This window comes from Parus major, chromosome 3 (genome assembly GCF_001522545.3).
Source record: "Parus major isolate Abel chromosome 3, Parus_major1.1, whole genome shotgun sequence".
NCBI lineage: Eukaryota > Metazoa > Chordata > Aves > Passeriformes > Paridae > Parus > Parus major.
In genome coordinates, this window is record NC_031770.1 from 20,043,915 (window position 1) to 20,062,200 (window position 18,286).

An 18,286-nucleotide genomic window follows, 5' to 3' on the forward strand; every position below is an offset into this window, starting at 1 on the left:
AACTGATAGAGTAGAATGTGTCCTTAGGTATTCTCCCAAGTAAAGAAAAGAAAAATAGTTCAATAATAAATAGTATCACATTTTTATATAGTTTTTTTCTTTTTTCTTTTTTTCAGGCTTGGTGATTAATAATGCCCTTTTATTCTGCTTTACTGTAAAAGTTCTTGATTTGCTAAAAACAAAACTTCACTGGTAGAGAGGTTACCACAAACAGAATGCATGCCCTTCCGTAGTAAATAATGGGAATTTTGGTGTAGTGGAGTTTTAGCCCTTGGGGGATTTTATTTTATGCATTTTCAAGTGGTTCAGTGACTTGCTGCAGAGACAGGAAGGGAGGAGGGGGAATCTATTTACACGAATTACAGTCTTTGTTCCCATCAGCCCTCATAATTGGATGAACAAAACGAAGGCTAGACTTAGAGGTGCAGCCATCCCAGGTAGTATCTTTTGAAACAGAAACAAATTGTGAAGTGAATTGTAGAACCAGAGTGAAACCGTATTGGGAAGATTCCAGGAGGGTGTGGGCAATAAGTGTTATTAAGAATTTCTGCCACTGAGAAGACTTGTAGAAGGGAGAGAGGGTTTTGTCTTGAGATGAAAGTAATCCTTTCCACAGAAGTTTTGGCCCTGCTTAGAGTGAGTTCCTTTACAAAAGATTTGTACATTTAATTATTACTTTTTGTCAGCTTTTTTCACTATTTTTAAAGATGAAGTTTGTTATAAAAGCACTGCCTCTGAACTCCAGCTTTCAAAATTAGTTGTTTCTCCTATTTAATTTCCTCTTTTAGTATTTTTTAATATTTCTTTCATTTATTTTATATTCTTTCTCTCCCAGATTATTCCAGTTCAGTGACTGAAAAATTCCAATTCAAGCTGCTTATTCCAAATTTACGTGAAATTGTCATGTTAGCGTCATTAATTTTCAAAAAATTAGGGTTTTTCTGTGTAAACTTGGCTATGCTACTGAACTGCACGCACTAAGGGGAAAAACAAGTTGAATGGGAATCCTGGGTGAAGCAAAGACTGCGTAATTGTTTTTATACCAGACCTTCTGCCTTTCACATAGGTGGGAAAGGGCCAGGGAAATGTCAGAGGTGGAAATCAGGGCAGCACAGTACTCCTGCAGAATTGCAAAGTGACTACCAACTGCAGCCAGGCTGAGAAATGGCCAGGGCTCAAGGCTGCTTTAAGATGGAAATGCCCAGTTCTCCTGAAATCTTTCTGTACCTGAGAGCCTCGGGATTACTACTGCATGTTTTGGGAGGAAGTGTTTTAATAGTTCCAAAGCAGCCTCTCCCCAGAGCTCTTCCTGTGGGACAGGGCTGAGCTGGCTGTAAGGCTGCAGCTTTGCCATCCAAGGCAGCCTTTTCCCAGCAGTTTGGGGTGTGGTTTATTGGAGTTCCCATGGCTGGAAGCCCTGCTCTGACACAGCTGAGCCACACAGGCTGTTTGGGAGCCTTTGCCGCCTCTGTGGCAGGTATGCCTTGCTTCTACAGTTACAGAATTCAGCCTTTTAGAGGCAGTTTCATTTTAATTATTCTTCTAATTTAGTTCTTTAAAGAGAATTTATAAATAAGGGTTTCTGCATTGTTAAGGATGAGGATTTTTTCCCATTTCCCTTACACTGCTCTAGGATCACAAGCAAAACTTTAAAATAATCAGTGAGTTAATCAAACTGGTGTCATCTGAATCCTCAGGCAACACAAGGGACAGAAGAAAAGGTGACTTTTTACAGCACATGAGAAAAGATTGTTCCTTTTCTTTTATAATATGTGATTCTTTCTGTGAGGCATTGCAAGTGGTAAAGATACACAAATGATCACACTAGAAACAAAAGAATATAAGGTCTCATACTTTTTAGTAATGTTGTATGTCACCCATTTTTTGATTTAATCTATTACAGTATTGTAATCAATAATTATTTTTTCTGTTGCAATAAGTCTTGTATTTTGAGAAAAAAGGGCAAGAAGAAAGAAAGAAAAAATTATCAATGAGTTTTGCAAAAGAGGAGAAATTTCCTTATTGCCATAATTCTGAATTAGTCATGTATTCTGTAATCCCTCAGTTTTTAAGTAATAATGTAAAAGTCAACTCAAAGGCAGTCTACAGCAAAGAGGTCTTTAATTCAAGAGTCCCTTAAGGAATTAAATATTCTGAAAAGATGACATAGGCTCAATCAATACCTGCCTGAAAATATCATAATATATGGAGGTTAAATGACATCATGCTGTGTGAAGAAATGAAAAGAAAGTATTTTCAGTATTGGCCTTATCTCTTTTTATTTAGAATAATAAAATCAGTTGAATTTTAAATCTTTACGTTTCTGTTTTGTGTTTGGAAAAAAAGTTGACAGTAGTCTGCCTTATGGTGTGTACCAACAGGTGTAGTTCAGAATTTAGTGATAAACATAATTTCCTTTGAGTATTGATTAGAGACATGAGAAAATCATGAACTCCTTACATACATGGAAAAGCACTGAAACACCAATACATATCACTGCTGGTGCTGTTGTGTGTCTGTTGTCTTTAATTTTCATCTGGACACTTGGTGAAAATCTCAGCTCAAATCCTCCTCTGTGGAGCGTCTCCACCACATGGGTAGGAGGAAGGTGTTAGCTCTGTGTTCCATTACTGGCAGCATTATTGTGTACCACCCTGGTTTTCCAGGTAGGTGACTGCACACAGGACAGAGTACCTGCTTATATCTGTCCCCTGCAAGGTGTATTGACCACGTTAGCTGGATTGCTGGATGTGATACAGGAGCTTTTCCATGTCCACTGCATACCACCAGGATTCTTTCTTAAAAACCAGAGCAGAGGGAGGGCTTCATTTGTATTTATCACCCTGAAAGTATTTCAGTATTTCATACTGTGTGAATATTCAGATAGATGTGATTTCATTGCCCTGCTAGTTCTGTTTTATTCTTCTGTGTGTGTTTAATGCTTACAGTGAGCACAGGGGTTTGGTTCTTGGGAATACGCCAGACTACAAATTGATGACACAACCTCCACAGCTGGCTTACTGCACTAGGTCATGTTTTCTATGGCACACTCTGTGTAGAGACTTGGCAGAGCAGAGGATGTTGGTGAATTTGGTGAATATGATCTTAATTTAAGATAAATAACATAAAATCCCCTGTTCAATTACTGGGCTGCATATTGGGCCATGAGTTTAAAAAATGAAAAGGAAGTGATAACAGCAGCCAATACTGAATAACTACTTAGAGGTGGTTCTTCCCTTCCTCCCCAGCTCTGTTTTCAAACTCAGTCCAGGGATTGTGAGTGCTGTATCAATGAGAGTAAGCAGAGATCACATATATGCTAAAGCAGTTTCTAAGAGAAAATTTCTAGATTTCTTAGCTTTTCATGCAGCAGAAGTTTGCCTCTGTTTATATTCTAGATAGTGCACAGTAGTTTACTTTTGCAGTAGCAGTGCCAGTATTTTGGCTTTATCCTGTTGACTTTCTTGCCTTGATGTGGTCATTTACAGCAGGGCTAAGGTTGTCTTTTGGGATTACAGCTGATGGAGGAGGTCAAGGAAGGATAGAGAAGGCCTAAGAAAGGCAGATGGAGCTGGGCAGACAGGAAAGAAGAAAAGATGGGAGGAGACGAATGGGGAAGAAGGAGAAACAAACAGGGCAAAAGAGAAGGACAGAGAATGTAGCAGAAGGGCAGAAATGGGAAAAAAGGACAGTAGATAAAGTCAAAGGAGAGGAGATGAAGAAAACAGAGGGGCAAAAAATTGCACAAGCATTTGGACCAAAGTGAGAGTGGAAGTGGACTGAAGGTGAGCAGACCTGTGTTAGTACAAATTGCAAATCATACCAGTCAATGACATAAACCATTCAAGGCAAAGAAAAAAATAATAGCCTAATACTGGTTCAAAGTACAAATACTACAAAATCAACTATGGAGTGGCACTTCATGAAGTGGTACTGACTTAAATAGTCCACGAGAAATATTCTGTGAAAGGTAAATTGCATACCTTTGGCTTTTTCTTTTCTCAGTTCCTTCATCTGCAGCTTCCCTTGCATGTCCTGTTTACTATCCTTCTTCAGGAGAATTTCCTGCTTTTGAGACTTGAATTTGGTAACAACTTTCCAACGTGCATCTCTTATTTTTGTGTAGATTACATTTTAGCAGTCTTCCGCTTTAGAATTTATTTTGCATTCCTCTCATGAGTTCAAACAATTCAAAGCAAATGTAAAATAAACTCTCCCTCAGGTAGGTTTCTCACTGAAGTCACTAGGTCTTTTTCCTGATTAAGTAGATACAGATTCTGGTCTATTCTGAAATTCATATTAGGGACATAATTAACTGCTGATAGAGACTAGTAATCTAGGCAAGGCCCTAACACTAGAATGAAAAGGCGTTTACACTAAAAAGGAGCAGATGTACTTTGTTCTCATGTTCCAGGACTACATTTTGAATAAACTGATTTCACCTTGTATCTGAATCCTAAAGTGAAAAATGCCATCATCTACATGTCCAGCACAGGAGAGGTTGGATTGAATTTTTCTATTTCTGTTCTGTCCTGATCTGTAAGGGCTGTGCTTTCACTCAAACTGAGGTATTGCAGACAGTGTTTTGGTAGCTCTGGATCATATTTTCAGAAAAATATTCTGCATAATTGCTTCAAAGTGTTTGTGTATATTTTCAGTGAACATTTTATGCCAAACCCCATAAAGCACTTAATTCAGAGTGTGAATTTCCTGGGTACAGTGACACAGGAATAACAGAACAAAATGTAATGGAGTATTATTAACACTTTCAAAACAGGATCTGCTGCATGCTCAAGGTGTAGTTCCATTAGATGGTGAATAGCTTAGAAGGCAATGAGAGAATCCACACAGTCACCTATATATCCATATGTAAAGCTTGCATCTGATCATTCTTTTGAAATTCTTTTCTGAGCTTAGTTCCTACAAATAAAACCACTTTTAGTCTTCCTCTGGAAAAGGGTATTATGTAAAAAATACTCAAGGGAAATACTGCTGCAAATACTACTAGATGAAAATATTATATATTCCTTTCAGTTAATTCTTAATTTGGTAGTTTTGTTGCAGTTTGCTGCTCTACATTAAATTGCTGCATTAACTTGAATATGTTGGTAGCTTTTTTATTTTCAGTTCTACCATGAGTAGCATTGTTGCCATGTTTGTAAATTGAATCTACACTTTTTTATTTCAGTGTTTGCTCTGTGGTGTTGTATTTCTGTCTGTAAGTTTCTTTGGTTTTTTTCACTTCCTTGTTACAGTTCCATTTTTGTCCTCTAGTATTCCTCCAGACACTCATCAGCTTATTTTAGTTATTCTTCTGTTCCTTACGTACACTATGTAATCAATAATCTTCCTCACTTGCTGCAGGATTTCCATGTTATTGTGCTTTCAGCTTCTGAGATGCTGTGTGATGGGATTCTGCCTTGGCTAGTGCATGATTCTCTAAATTTGCTGTGTTTCAGATCATTACACTGACTTTAATTTTGATGTATTTGCATTTTACTCAGTTGTAGTCTAACTCTTTTCCCTTGATCAGTTAAATTACTATCTGTGCAGTGTTACATTTGTGCTACTGCTGGAAATACTAACTAAAGACTTATAATTGAAGTGCTATTTACAACTACTGACCTCCAGCTCGTTTCTGATTTCACTGTGATGTTGACCTTTTATAGATTGCACTGCTGTAAATCTTTGAAGGGATTCTTCTTGTCATCATATTTCTAGTAATTATGATTTGCATTGCATTAACACCTAGAAGCCTCTCCCACCTTACCCTTGTTGCATAAGATGACCTTTTTTATGCATTAATTCACATACAGGTAACAGAATACAGTTCTTTCTCTAAAGAATTTATGTTAAAATGAAGATGAATGCTTGCCTGTTTCCATTCTTTAAATATCAACCTTTGAATTAATGAAATTGCTTATAAAGGATTCTTATTCCTAGAAATTTTTTCTTGCTTTTATAACAAAATCAGAGTATTTTGAACTTTTCTAGGCTTTAAAAAAAATAAATAAATAAAGATAATTTAAAATGTTTGAGAGCAGTCATGTTTGATTAAAATTTTCTCAGATTTTGCTTGTTGGGCATCAACATCAAAGAAAGCATTAAGTGAAATTTGGAGTGATGTTTCCTGTTTTTTCATGTTTCACCTCAGTAGTGAGCAACACAGAAACTAACTTGCAGCTGATCCTCACACCAAACAGCACTTGATTCTGTGAGTTTCAAAATTACAGTTTTATTTCTACTCTGGTAGTTATGCTTTGATAAGTTGATGCTTGTTGGATGTCATGCTCATTGTATGGTCTCCCAATGTACATAGTGGAAAACAGTTATGAATTATGTTCATAGACTTGCTTAATAAATGAACTTGAGGCAGGTCACTAATTTTTTTATTGGTAGTATTGCTTAAAAGTCTGTGTAAAGAGCTGGCTGTTGACTCTAATGACAGAGGATGCTCACAGATGTCTTCACCTGCATCTTCATATCTGGTGTCACCCTTATATGTTTTTCTGTGGCCTTCGTTTTTTGTTTAGATAAATCTAAGTACGCAGACTAATCTGTTGCTTTTGGGTCTTGCCAAATTCTTAGATAACATGTGCCAATATTTTGAAGATTGTCCTAATTATGTTTCTGTTTTCACTGTGAAATTTGTAAAGCACCTGTGAAAAAACGTGTTTTTGCTTTGAACTTCTTCCTTTTTACCTCCCTTAAATGATCTTTTTACTTCCCTTAAGTGGTCTTGGGTGTCAAGTGTATGTTGGAAAGCTTCTCTGTGCCCTAACTGCCTTTCCTAAGCAAACTCAAATGTTTGTATTATGTCCTCTTCCTTGTGCACTAATTGCATTAAACCAGTCTTTTTTACTTCATATGAAAGTATTTTCATGCCATGATCAATCTTGCCCTGAGCAGATTAGTTTTCTCTTAAAGAATTACATCATATAAATATAAAATCTTAAATGTATAAAGTAGGGTTTATTTATTTTTTCCTGGTGTGAAAAAAGGACAGGTCTGGAACGGACAGTTAATTCTGAACTGCACCTACTGATGTGCAGAGTAGTATTACTACAGATGGAGAATTTGCTCTTTAGGGAAGTTTTGTGATGTTCTGCATAGTATGCAGTGTTTGGAGGAAGCTAAACTAATCCCTTCTTGGAAGTACTATTTATTCTCAAATGTCGGTAAATGCCTAGTCTCTAGGTAACTTTTCTGAATACATATGGACATTCTGCTGATTTTATATGTGTGTTAGGCTGTGGAGGACAAAACAGAAATGAATTTTTCAAACATTATTGAACTTTACACAGGCTATATTGGCCACCATTCTTCAGAAAGGAAGAATATGGAGGGAAGGTGGTTTAAGTGATGGCTCTCAGGTGACATACCCCAGTCATTGGCTGAGTACAGACCCAAGGTCTCCTAATTCTGAATCTCTTGATTTAACCACTAGGTATTGCACTATTCCTGACAAAGCATCACTCTGTTAGTGAGGGGATAAAGTGCTACTAATACATCAAATCTTATCAAATGACTTTAAACTTATCTTGGCTTTCTTTTCACTAAGGTTTGCTGTAAATCTTTCCTGCTAGGGAGTAGCAGGACTTGTGTCCTTGCTAAAAGGAGAAGATTGATTTACTGTATTCATATGGAACCAGCAGATTCCTATGAGTATGCAGTAATGAATTGGAGTATCCATAAGTTTTTTCCCCATGCAACACTTTGGGAGACCTTAAGACCTGTAATATGTTACAGAAATGCATTTGATAGAAACTTATAAATGTGTGTCTTCTGCATGGAATAACAGCATAACAAATCTTTTAGTATGAGCAGTATTCTTATTCTTCAAATAATCTAATTGATTGTTCATTGGGCTCAGTCAGGCAAAAGTGGAGGGAAACTTTGTACAGACATCATTAGTTTTTCTCCATTTAAAGATTAATCATGAAGAGCTCTGGCTCTTTAATTCTGTAATTTGTATATTTAATGGGCTGCTGCAGAATCTATGACAGTAATTAGCATAGCCTGAAAACTCATTAATACGCAACAACATGATTAATGCAGCATTAATGCAAACATGACTGAAGTTATTTGGGTTATGTAGTAAGAAGATTAAAGCTAAAATGTCCTGTTTGTTTTACCAGTAGTGGGTATAATGGGGTAGCAAGCAAAATAAGAAAAAACAGGTACTAAATTAGTCATTTTAGTGCAAAAGAAACACTCTGATCTCATCAAGAGGATTTAGGATTTTGTTTGACAGTTGGTTTCCACAAGAAGCGTTGCATGTTTTCACCTTTCATTCACTCATCATACTCTGTGTTTATGCTTGTTCAACATTTTAGTTTTATTTAGCTTTTTGGCAGTTTGATGTATTAGGAATACCTAAAAAATTTTTTTTCATGATGAGTCATTCTGAATAAAGCTAGACTTTTTCAAAGTATAGGGCTTTTGTACAATCCAATTTAGAAACCATGGTTTTTTAGCTTCTCTTGGTTTTACTGTGATCACAAAAGAAAAGGGGGTCCAGTTAGTTTGGGAAAAAGTTTGGGAACTTTTTGTATGTGGATTTATACAAATGTATGTGTGTGTTTACATATGATATGTACATATGTATATGACTTTAAAATATATATTTTATATTTCTAATTAAAAAACTAAAGCAGCTTAAAAATGAAGAGGATTTACTTCATCAGTGGAATTACTAACTTGGTGTAATGTTAGTGATGATGACCTTTGAAAATATTTCTGAAAATGTAACAGTAATAGATGGAGCCTGATACTGTATGAAAAGCAGCAATGGGTCTTGGACAGCTTTGGGAAGAAGACTTTCTGTCTTCTTCTCTCAATAAAATCCAGGAAACTTTAGGCCTACATGAAGTATGAAGAAGTCCTTGTAATCAGCAGAGGATCTTCATAAGTATGTCCAGGGAAGTATCCTCTGAGTTTTTTATTTTCTTCCAATTTCACTATCCATTAAGTGAAACTGCTCTGAAAACTGATTCATTTTTGTTAAGTTTTCCTTTTAATTTTTTTTTCCTACAAGTGCATTTTCTTATATATGAAAAATTAATTAAATCTCTTTTTAACTATTGTGATGACATGATGTATCACTCTCACAAAGGGAATAACAACAAAATGCTATGGAGGTATACAGCAACTGAGATTTTACTCTCCGTATCTCCCCTCCCCCGTTAAAAACAAATTTTGGTTTATAATTTCTGTGGGAAAATGTATTTTGATTAGGCAAGAGCATTTGTTCAGTCATAATGTTAAATAAACACTTAAGGTTTGCCATCCTGAAGGGACTGCTGAGAGCCTAATGCTGTAGTCAAAATTTTATATACAATTTCTATTCATTTTAGTTGGCATTATGCACAAATAAGGCTCTCAGTGAGCATAAAGTGATCACTTTCTTTGCCAACAATTTTCTGTTCATTGGAATGTGCAATTATATAATTATTGAAACCATTTCATATAACAATGTAAGTAGAATGGAAATGCAAATTGTGTTTCTACAACTGTGCAATTTTGGGAAAAATTCACTGGAAATGGATGTGCTTCATAGATTATGCAAAATTTATTTCTGAAATTGCTTTGTGATTTTCAAGGTATTTGGCAGATCTCTTCTTTTTTATTTTTCCACTTGTAATGTGCACTCTTCTCCATTTATTTTCTTCCTAAGTCTACAAGGTAATTGTTCATAATATGCTAAGGTATTATTCCTGTTATTATCAATCTTATGCATATGGGTTGGCATTTGATGCATTTATGAAAATTAAGCTAAAACTAGTCTTGCTGATCACTGACAAGGTTGAAAATATTTTTTTTGACTGTTCTTAGCACTTTTGGATAGAGTTGTTCATGTGATTATATGTAAGTTTTGGTGAAGGGTCTTGAGACTTTTGAGACTTGTAGATAATTTCCTTGTATTTAATGAATGAAATAACTTCTACTTTTTACTTATTTTCAACTCTGAAAATCTAGTTTTAGAGAAATGTGTTTAAGAAGTGTTTTTGCTGAATGGCTGGGACAAAAATAATTTTTAAATAGATCACTCTGCTGAAATCCCTCAGCTGTGATTGCAAAAGATGATTTCAATTGTCTTGCCTCCCTTCCTACATTCTCCCCTCTACTTTTCTCCAAAAAGTCAAATGGCAATTTTTGAGGCTTTAAACATTATTGTATTTTGAAATGCTTTTGACTTTTTTAAGACCCTTTTTTTTGTTTCTTTTTTTTTTTTACTAAACTCAGTTCAGTTAATTTGGAAAGATTCGTTACAGCAAGTTGTTACCCTCTATATACTCAGTGAATGATTTCTTGGTCAGATAAAACCTATTATAAACTTTTTTATTTTGCAAGAAAAAAAAGGCTTTTGCATTAGTCAGAAATTAATTTTATTGCTTTAATAATTATAAATTATTAGTATATGTTATGCTAATCTAGGAGCTGCTCTAATTGATTATTTTCCTGCTGACTGCCAACTGCTTCTTCTAAACTCAAAATAATCCCATGTTCTCTGTAAACTTGCCAGCAATGCAGTCAGCATCTCAAGAGCACATTCCTGCCTCTTAAATACTTTTGTGCTGGTCTTGTAAATCATATTGAAGTGTTCTAGAAGAATTTGAATCCAGGTAATCAGAATTTGAAATGCTACTGAAGTTCTGAGCCTTCCTAATCTTATGTAACAAAGAGGGGGTAGAAAAATCCCACCATATGCATTTTCTTTATTGGACAAAAAATTGTGTTCTGGCACATCAAAAATTAGAGTAGTATTATATATTTTACTTGTAATGTCAGCCTGTTCCTGAAAGGGCCTCTCAAAGCTGTGTCCCTTGCGGGGTAACGTGCTGATGTTGCATCTCATTTGAATGCCTTTGAAAATGCCTGCATTGGTCATGTTTCACAGCCTCATTCCCATTCTAACCTGGGTGTGCCATCTTTGAAACTAGGAAAAAATTAAATCCAGTCCCAATCCACTACTGCATAAATTGAAAGTATTTAGATCCTGACAGAAGGTTAGTCTGCCCTAATGCAATTTGGGATACTTGAAAACACTAATGCTAACAATGACTAATTTATTTTACTTGTCCTTTTTATTACTCTCTAGTCTTCATCTTTTATGTTCACTATATATAATGCTTGTATTATTTTTTGTACAATGCCATTATAATTAAAGAAATTCAATTACAGAAATTAAATAAATTTCTTTATTTATAATTAAAAGAATTCTGACAGCTTTTCCAATTGCAACTATAATTTGAAATGGAATGAAAGAATTTATTTGAATGACATACATTAATGTTTAATCTGTAGTAGAATTTCCTGTTGGTTTTTATCCCAGAAATGATAACAAATTCTTGTGGAACAATCATTTGTGTCACATAAGCAGGCATGTTAGGTGAATTCTTGAGTTGCAATTCAAGATTCAGTTGATTAAAAGTACCTTCCTACTATGTCCCACAGATGGTCATGTTTTCCATCCAAGATTTAGTAGTGTGAGTAGTGTGGCTGAGATGCAGTTTCTGTATATGAAAAATCACAGAAGTAATTGTAATGTCACCACTTTATTTATGTTTCTATTTATATGTTATATTTAACACTGAAATTAAGATTTTAGACATGCATACTGAAATAATAGACATGTGTCTTTGAGAAATTTGAAAAATGTCTCACTCTCCCCCCTAGGTATGAAAAAAAAAAAAGGGAAATGTTTTGGTAATACAATGTAGTTTTCAAGTTCTGTGAAACTTCTCACGTGTTGGAAGGAAAGATTTGTCATTCCAAGTAAAGTAAATCCGTTTCCAGTGTTCAGTGCCAATAGGAGAGAAAAATGGCACGCATGTAGTTGCTAAAAGTCACAATGGGCTTGTGCATACGCTATGTGTTGACCATGAGGTCCAGCATGAATTACTATGTTCTTCTGAAAAATATTAATTTCACAAGTTTTTTATCACACAGTGAAAATATTGTCTATGGGGCGGAAGTTTTCTTAATATTTGGTTTATCTCTTGTAGTCACTTCTAGAAATGTGAGACGTTATTAATATTGAACTTTCTTATCTCATGAGAAATTCAGAAAATCCTTGAACATATAGAGAGAGAGTCCTTTTTTCAGTTCTTTAATAGGTGACAAATGAATTTGGAAGGAAGTAGCTGTTCCTGGCTCACCAATAATTTCTATAAAGCTGTAGCTACTCTACAAGCAGGACTCTTCAATACTCAAAGAAGAAGAAAGCTTCTGCATAACAGTTGAAAACTTCTGTAATTACTGCAATTTTACTGCTATGAACCATTTAATTTATATTTTCTAACACAATATTATACAAGAATGGTGTTTTTGCAGAAACTCAATTATTTTGTTTGTGTTTGTCCATCTGAATTAGGTGTGAGGAGGGATCCTCTGGTCCTCAGAAATGCCTTTTGGCAGCTTCATAAAAATACTGGCAGCTTGTTAAATTAACTGTGCTCCCCACTGCTGGAATTAGAGGCCATCAGTCTCAGCCTCTCCAGCAGATACTGCAGCTGGAAGTACCTGGAACCTCACAGTTATTGCACGTGTTCATTTCTGAGCCAGGCAAATCTATGCTTTTCCTTAACTAGGGACACTGTTGGTTGAGTTTTTTACACACAGTTCTGTGCAATTGCTTTTTGCAGGTGTTTTAATAACAGGACTGATTTTCATTGCCTTGCAAATGTTTTGTGTCTGTGACGGACTGCGTCATGTGATTTACATGAAAACATTGTATGTGATTTGGTAGAGAGGCCAAAGGATATTTTTTTGGGTATAGGTAATTAACAAGCATAATCTAATATGGAAGTGTGTCAGAATAATATTTTGTTTTAGTTTTTTTTAATGTAAGTGCTGTCTACAATAAAAACTTTAGTCGCTTATTGCTTTCTGCCTGATATAATAGGGAAAATACTGGATAATTTGAGAGAGTTGGGTAAAACCCAGTAACTTTGTTCTGTAAAAGCACCTTATACAGAAATGTAATTGAAGTGTATAGAAGAGGTGTGTGTTGCTATTACTGCATTTTCATTTCCCTTTGCAAAAAACTCGGTGCAGGAAAGGCATGGCTCTACCATACAAACAGGGATTTTATCAGAAACTAAATGGAAGACTATTGATAATGATCTGGAAGGTTCTTAATTAAGCTTAGTTCATCCATTCATATTTCCATTTTTTATTGTTAAACTACTTCTTTTCCAGGTGTTCTTTGTGCACTTAGATACAATGTTTATAAAAGAATATACATACAAATGAACACATACATGTATCTTTTGAAACCAAACCCCTACTATTCTTCATACAAATCCTTGCATGCAGAAACCTCATTTCTGCTTTACCTATAGAAATGTTAAGTTACAAGTGAAAATCCACATGTTAAATGTCAACTATAAGAATAGTATGCTAATATCCCAATGATAATTTCTTAAGAAAGAAGTTACTAGACAACATTATCACAATTGCATGTCTTTTTTTACAGATGAATAAGGGCTCACAGAAATTTCTCTCAAGGGCTGCCTCAGTCTGGATTAGTAAAATTTCTCCTCCAATGTCTAGCAAGGGTTTTAGGTGAACAGAACTTCCATGGTTTTGCTTTGCAATGCTGCTGGGGTTTTTAAAATGATATTTTATTTGTAAATTTTGTTATAACCTACAAGAACCACTTTTGGCATTAACCATCTACTTGCTTTTTTCTAACCAGGTATTAAAGTGAAATTTAGAACCCAGGAGCCTGATGGTTTGATGTTTTTCTCTGCCTCACCTGGCAATCAGGAGGAGTACATTGCACTGCAGCTGAGGAGTGGGCGTCCTTACTTTCTTTTTGATCCACAGGTACAACAAAAGACAGGATTGTTTAAAAATAGTTTATATCACTGACCTTTGTACTTTTTACATGCTTATCCTTGGTTGATTTTATGTTTGTTTTTGCATTTTTGTTTGTTTGTTTTTTCTTTTTTTTAAATTTAATTGATACAAGCTAACTTCTCAGAACCCTTAGGTAACTAGAGATTTTGAGGAGAGAAAAACTGAAATACTAAATCTTTGCTCTTTTTATTTTTATGTATGCCACAATGTAAGACTTTTTGCTGCATTTTTATGGGTTGGATTTTTTGTCAGTGCCACTGAACAGCACTGCAGCTTAAATTACCAAGATTTCAAAGTTGTGCAGAACTAAGTTTTTAATTAGTTATTAAGTTTATATATTGTTAGTCAATTTTTTTAAGCCTCCCATCTCGAGACTAAGTGTTTTCCTACAGAGATCAGCATGTCACCATTATGCAAAACCATAGAAAATGAGGGAAGTATCAACAAAATAAAAATGAAGCCACACGTGTTGCATTTCTGTTTGGGTATTTTGTGTTTTCTGTGCACCCCAAAACTGAATCTCCTTATGGAATTAAGAAACATTATGGCCTCACTTATATTTCATAAATATGCAAGAAATTGTAAATAATTATCAGATTTTCTATACCACTGTTAACCTTTGCCTCCTGAGCTCTGCCACAGTCACTCTGTGACCATGTGGAGGTGTTGTGCAGAAGTGAAAATCCTCTTAAGCTTTGGAGCACCTATCGAAGAAGCAAGGCACTGCACAGACTGGTTTAAATGTGATCCCCATGTTAGAAAATACTAAATCTGCTTCCAAGCCCAAGATATAAATTTATATTAATTCTACTGCATTTACACACTTAAGGTTTTATCTTATCTCCTTGTGTACTTCAGTTTTTGGGACCAAGCTTAATGTTGTTAATGTTGTCCTCATCCACATTTTAACAGGGACTAACTCTGTTTTCTCTCTTACATCTATACTCCCTTTTAACTGAAAAGAAAGTTTTATTTCCTTTGCAAGATCTTCCAAGGTACATTTAGATTTTTTTGTTGTTGTTTGATGGATAATTGAAGTGGATGTCTTTCAATTGACATTTTAATGCTTCAAATAGTATTCCTAGTCCTTCTTGTATATTTGCTTCTTCTAAAGTAGAAGATATTTTATTTGTTTGGATCCACAATATCTGGGGAACAGGAAGGGGAAAAGATGGCTGCTTTGGGGCTTTAATTTCCCCCCCACCCCCTTTTTCCCCTGTCTTTTAACTGTAAAAACCCCCAGCAGGTCTCACATTCAGCCCTCAAAGCTTCTCACTTCATGTAATATTTTCAACAGTTACTGTTTTGAATTTTAACAGATTACTTGTTTATTAATGTATCTTTGTTTATCTTCTTGTTTCATTTGAATCAGGCAACTCTGTTCCATGCTGATTTTTAGGATCATGACTTCAATAGCGTTTCCTCTTATAAAATAGCTGATGGTGCTGCTTCAGTGCTTCAATTGCTGTTTAGAGAAAAAAAAAGGCTGTCATTCAAGGTATCTAGGAACAGTGTAGGTCTTAACAGTTGATTTACTGTCTTGAAATCTAATGCTTTCTAATTTTTAATTAATAATGTGGAAGAGATTCCTGTACATTCTCAGATTCAGAAGTAGGGTACAGTGGCCTACATCAGAGTGTTTTGTGTAGAAAGAAACCTTTTCAAAATATTTTACCTCTGAAAATTCAGTTATCAAAAGTTTTCAGTCTTCTGTGTCCCTAATATGCTGTGCTACCTTACTGTCATTACCTTTGTTTCTATATTTTTGTCATAGTTTGTTTCTTTTTTCATTTTGTCATGATTTGCTATTCCTATCCTAGTGTCAGATAGCTTTTACTGTAGCAGCAATTCTTGATCTTTCATTTGTGCATCACAGTCTGCATTAGTGTGCAAATGCTTTAATTACTTCTTGACATGATTTGGTGTCTTATCCAGGTTATAGGCATTGTTGTCTCTAATTATAGTCATGGCATATACAGTAAACATTTATGGCCCTTGCTTTGTGCTCTTCTCTGAGAAATTGCAAACGTTCTTTTTGATGACAATTGCGTCTCTGCAGCTTTTTATCTGTAGCAGTGTGGTGTAATATTCTGTATTCCCTTCCAGCTGTGACCTGTCGCAGGTTAATTATTTGCACCCTCAGTCCCTTTCAGGATTCTGGGCTGTATCTTTGCTCATGATCACCAGTGCGTTTTCTCTTTGTTGTGTCTGCTCTGGGGATAGTCCTGCCAAGTCCTCCTAGTGGGGAGCCTTCAGCAGCCTCGCTTCTTCCTTCGCTAAGTGTTAATTTCAAATCCTTTTCTTCGTGTCCATTCATACTTGTCTGAGGTCCATGTACACCACCATTCATCTGGCTGTTGTCTGACCATCCCTTTTGTCTCCCTTTTATGCTGTGCAACTGCTCTTTTTTCCTTCCTAATTGTTTCACTGCCATTCTTTGTGGGTTTCTACTCATGGTCCAGGAAGCATGAGCTTTTTTTGCAAACAGATGTCTTAGTCTTTTTGGAACAGCCAATTTTTCCATAGATCTTCCTCCAAACTCAGTGTCTGTAAACCTTCAGCTGTCTGTGGATTTTTTCTTATCATGATGTCTTTACATCTACACCCAAATTACACAATCAACTCCAGGTAACCAGTGGCTACAGGTCATTTCTTTTTTTCCCAGGGAAGCACTGAATATTTTATGCCAAATGAAATCAGTAATAGTGGAAATATAAGTCCAATGTGGAGCTCCTTTTTTCCTAAGGGATTAGGACAGTCTGAGAAAGTATTGAGGTTCTTCTCACAGGATGGAAGGAATTGTATCCAGCTCTTCCATTTTTGAAGATGATCCATTTACTAAATTTCACAGCAGAAAGAAGGAATATCAGATACTTTCCTTGTAATTGTTGCCTTGTTGGTTCTTGTCATGATGAGGCCAAAGTATTAGGCACAGTCTTCAGGTGAGCTGTTATTACATAAAAAAAGAAAGATGGATAATACCTGGCTCTGAGTCCCAACTAGGCCTTCCTCCTTGGCACTTGCAAAACTTCAGTACTTGTTCACTTTCTTAGGATTAGGAGTTTGGACACTGAAAGAACTTGACTGGGAAAAGTATTGCACTCAAACTTTGGCGCCTGAGACAGTATCTCTGAAGATTCACATTTGTGATGGTTCTCTGTATTTTCAATGTAAACATCAGCATGACAGAACCATATATATTTACTCAGTTATTACTGACAGCAACCAAATATTAAGATATATTGTATGACATAGCAAAATAATCCAGATTTTGAAATACGCGATTTCCAAAATCCGTGACAGGCCACCTCTCAGCGGACGGTTTGAATGTGATCCCAGAGTGACTCTGGTAGTGTGGGAAAAGCGTAAAGAGGCCTCTCCAGTGCATCACATGCTGAACTCTTAACACTGTCTTTTTTTGTCTTCTCCTTTCCATCCCCCCAGAATTAAGCACAGGTTAGCACATATGCTTGTGTGGTCCCAGATTGAATTGGTTACACGTAAATGTGGTTTCTGATGTATAAAACTGTTAATGCTCTAGACTGTCGCCAAACATAATACGAAGAACCACTTATTCAAGCACCTGATCTTTAGAATGCAGCATCGTTTGTAACAATTTTAACGCTAACTAAGTACACTTTGATGAGACAGCATTTAATAAAATGCTCATTAATTTCATCATTAGCAAGGGTATGCTAAGAAGTAAGCCAGTTTCTTATGTCACGCCCAATTAGCATCCCATGCTAGTAATCCCATTAGTATTGTTGAATTCACTAATGGAAAAACTAATGGGCATGCTACCAGGGCACATTAATTGGGCATGACACCAGTTCTGGTTTTAATTATTAAACTATGATAATGAAATGTGTGTGTTTGTAAAATATTAAAATGTTGAAATAGGAGAGAAGACAATAAAAAATAGTATATGAAAAAATGCCATTAGTATGTAAGGATATATAGCTTTGTATTCTTATTATGGGGCAAAGGGGTTTCTCTCAAAACTTCCTCAGTACCAGTGTGTTGGCTGAATGGAGCTGGAAACATGCTGTAAATATTCACAGGAAATAATTTTGTCTTTATCTCTGTATATAGGTGCACATCACATATTTATTTTGGTACATAGGATACACAGTGACAGTCCCCAATGCCAAATTTAAAATGTATTCAGGGTTCATAAGTCTGTGTGCCAAAATGCAATTTCTAATGGATGAATATCACCAAAGGCAGAATACTAAATTTTAAAAAGAGGGTTTTAGTATTAATCAAAATGGTTTGTTGTTTCTATCAACAGCTTTTCTCCATGTACATAATTCTGACATCCTTGGACCAAAAAAGAATACTAGAAGATCTGGAAAAAAATTTTCTGGCTAGCTACTGCAAAGTTACCAGCTGGGTCCCCAAATTATAAGGAACCAAATTT

At 35.5% G+C, this 18,286-nt stretch overlaps 1 protein-coding gene across 2 annotated transcripts in view; it reads left to right on the forward strand.

Moving 5' to 3' along the window:
* The window catches only part of USH2A (usherin), a 368,965-nt gene that overhangs the window by 113,975 nt on the left and 236,704 nt on the right, over positions 1-18,286 (forward strand). For both annotated transcript variants that reach the window (XM_033513296.1, XM_033513295.1), the window contains exon 21: positions 13,703-13,833. In XM_033513296.1, the coding sequence (XP_033369187.1) occupies positions 13,703-13,833 (131 nt within the window). The remainder of the gene's footprint in view (positions 1-13,702; positions 13,834-18,286) is intronic.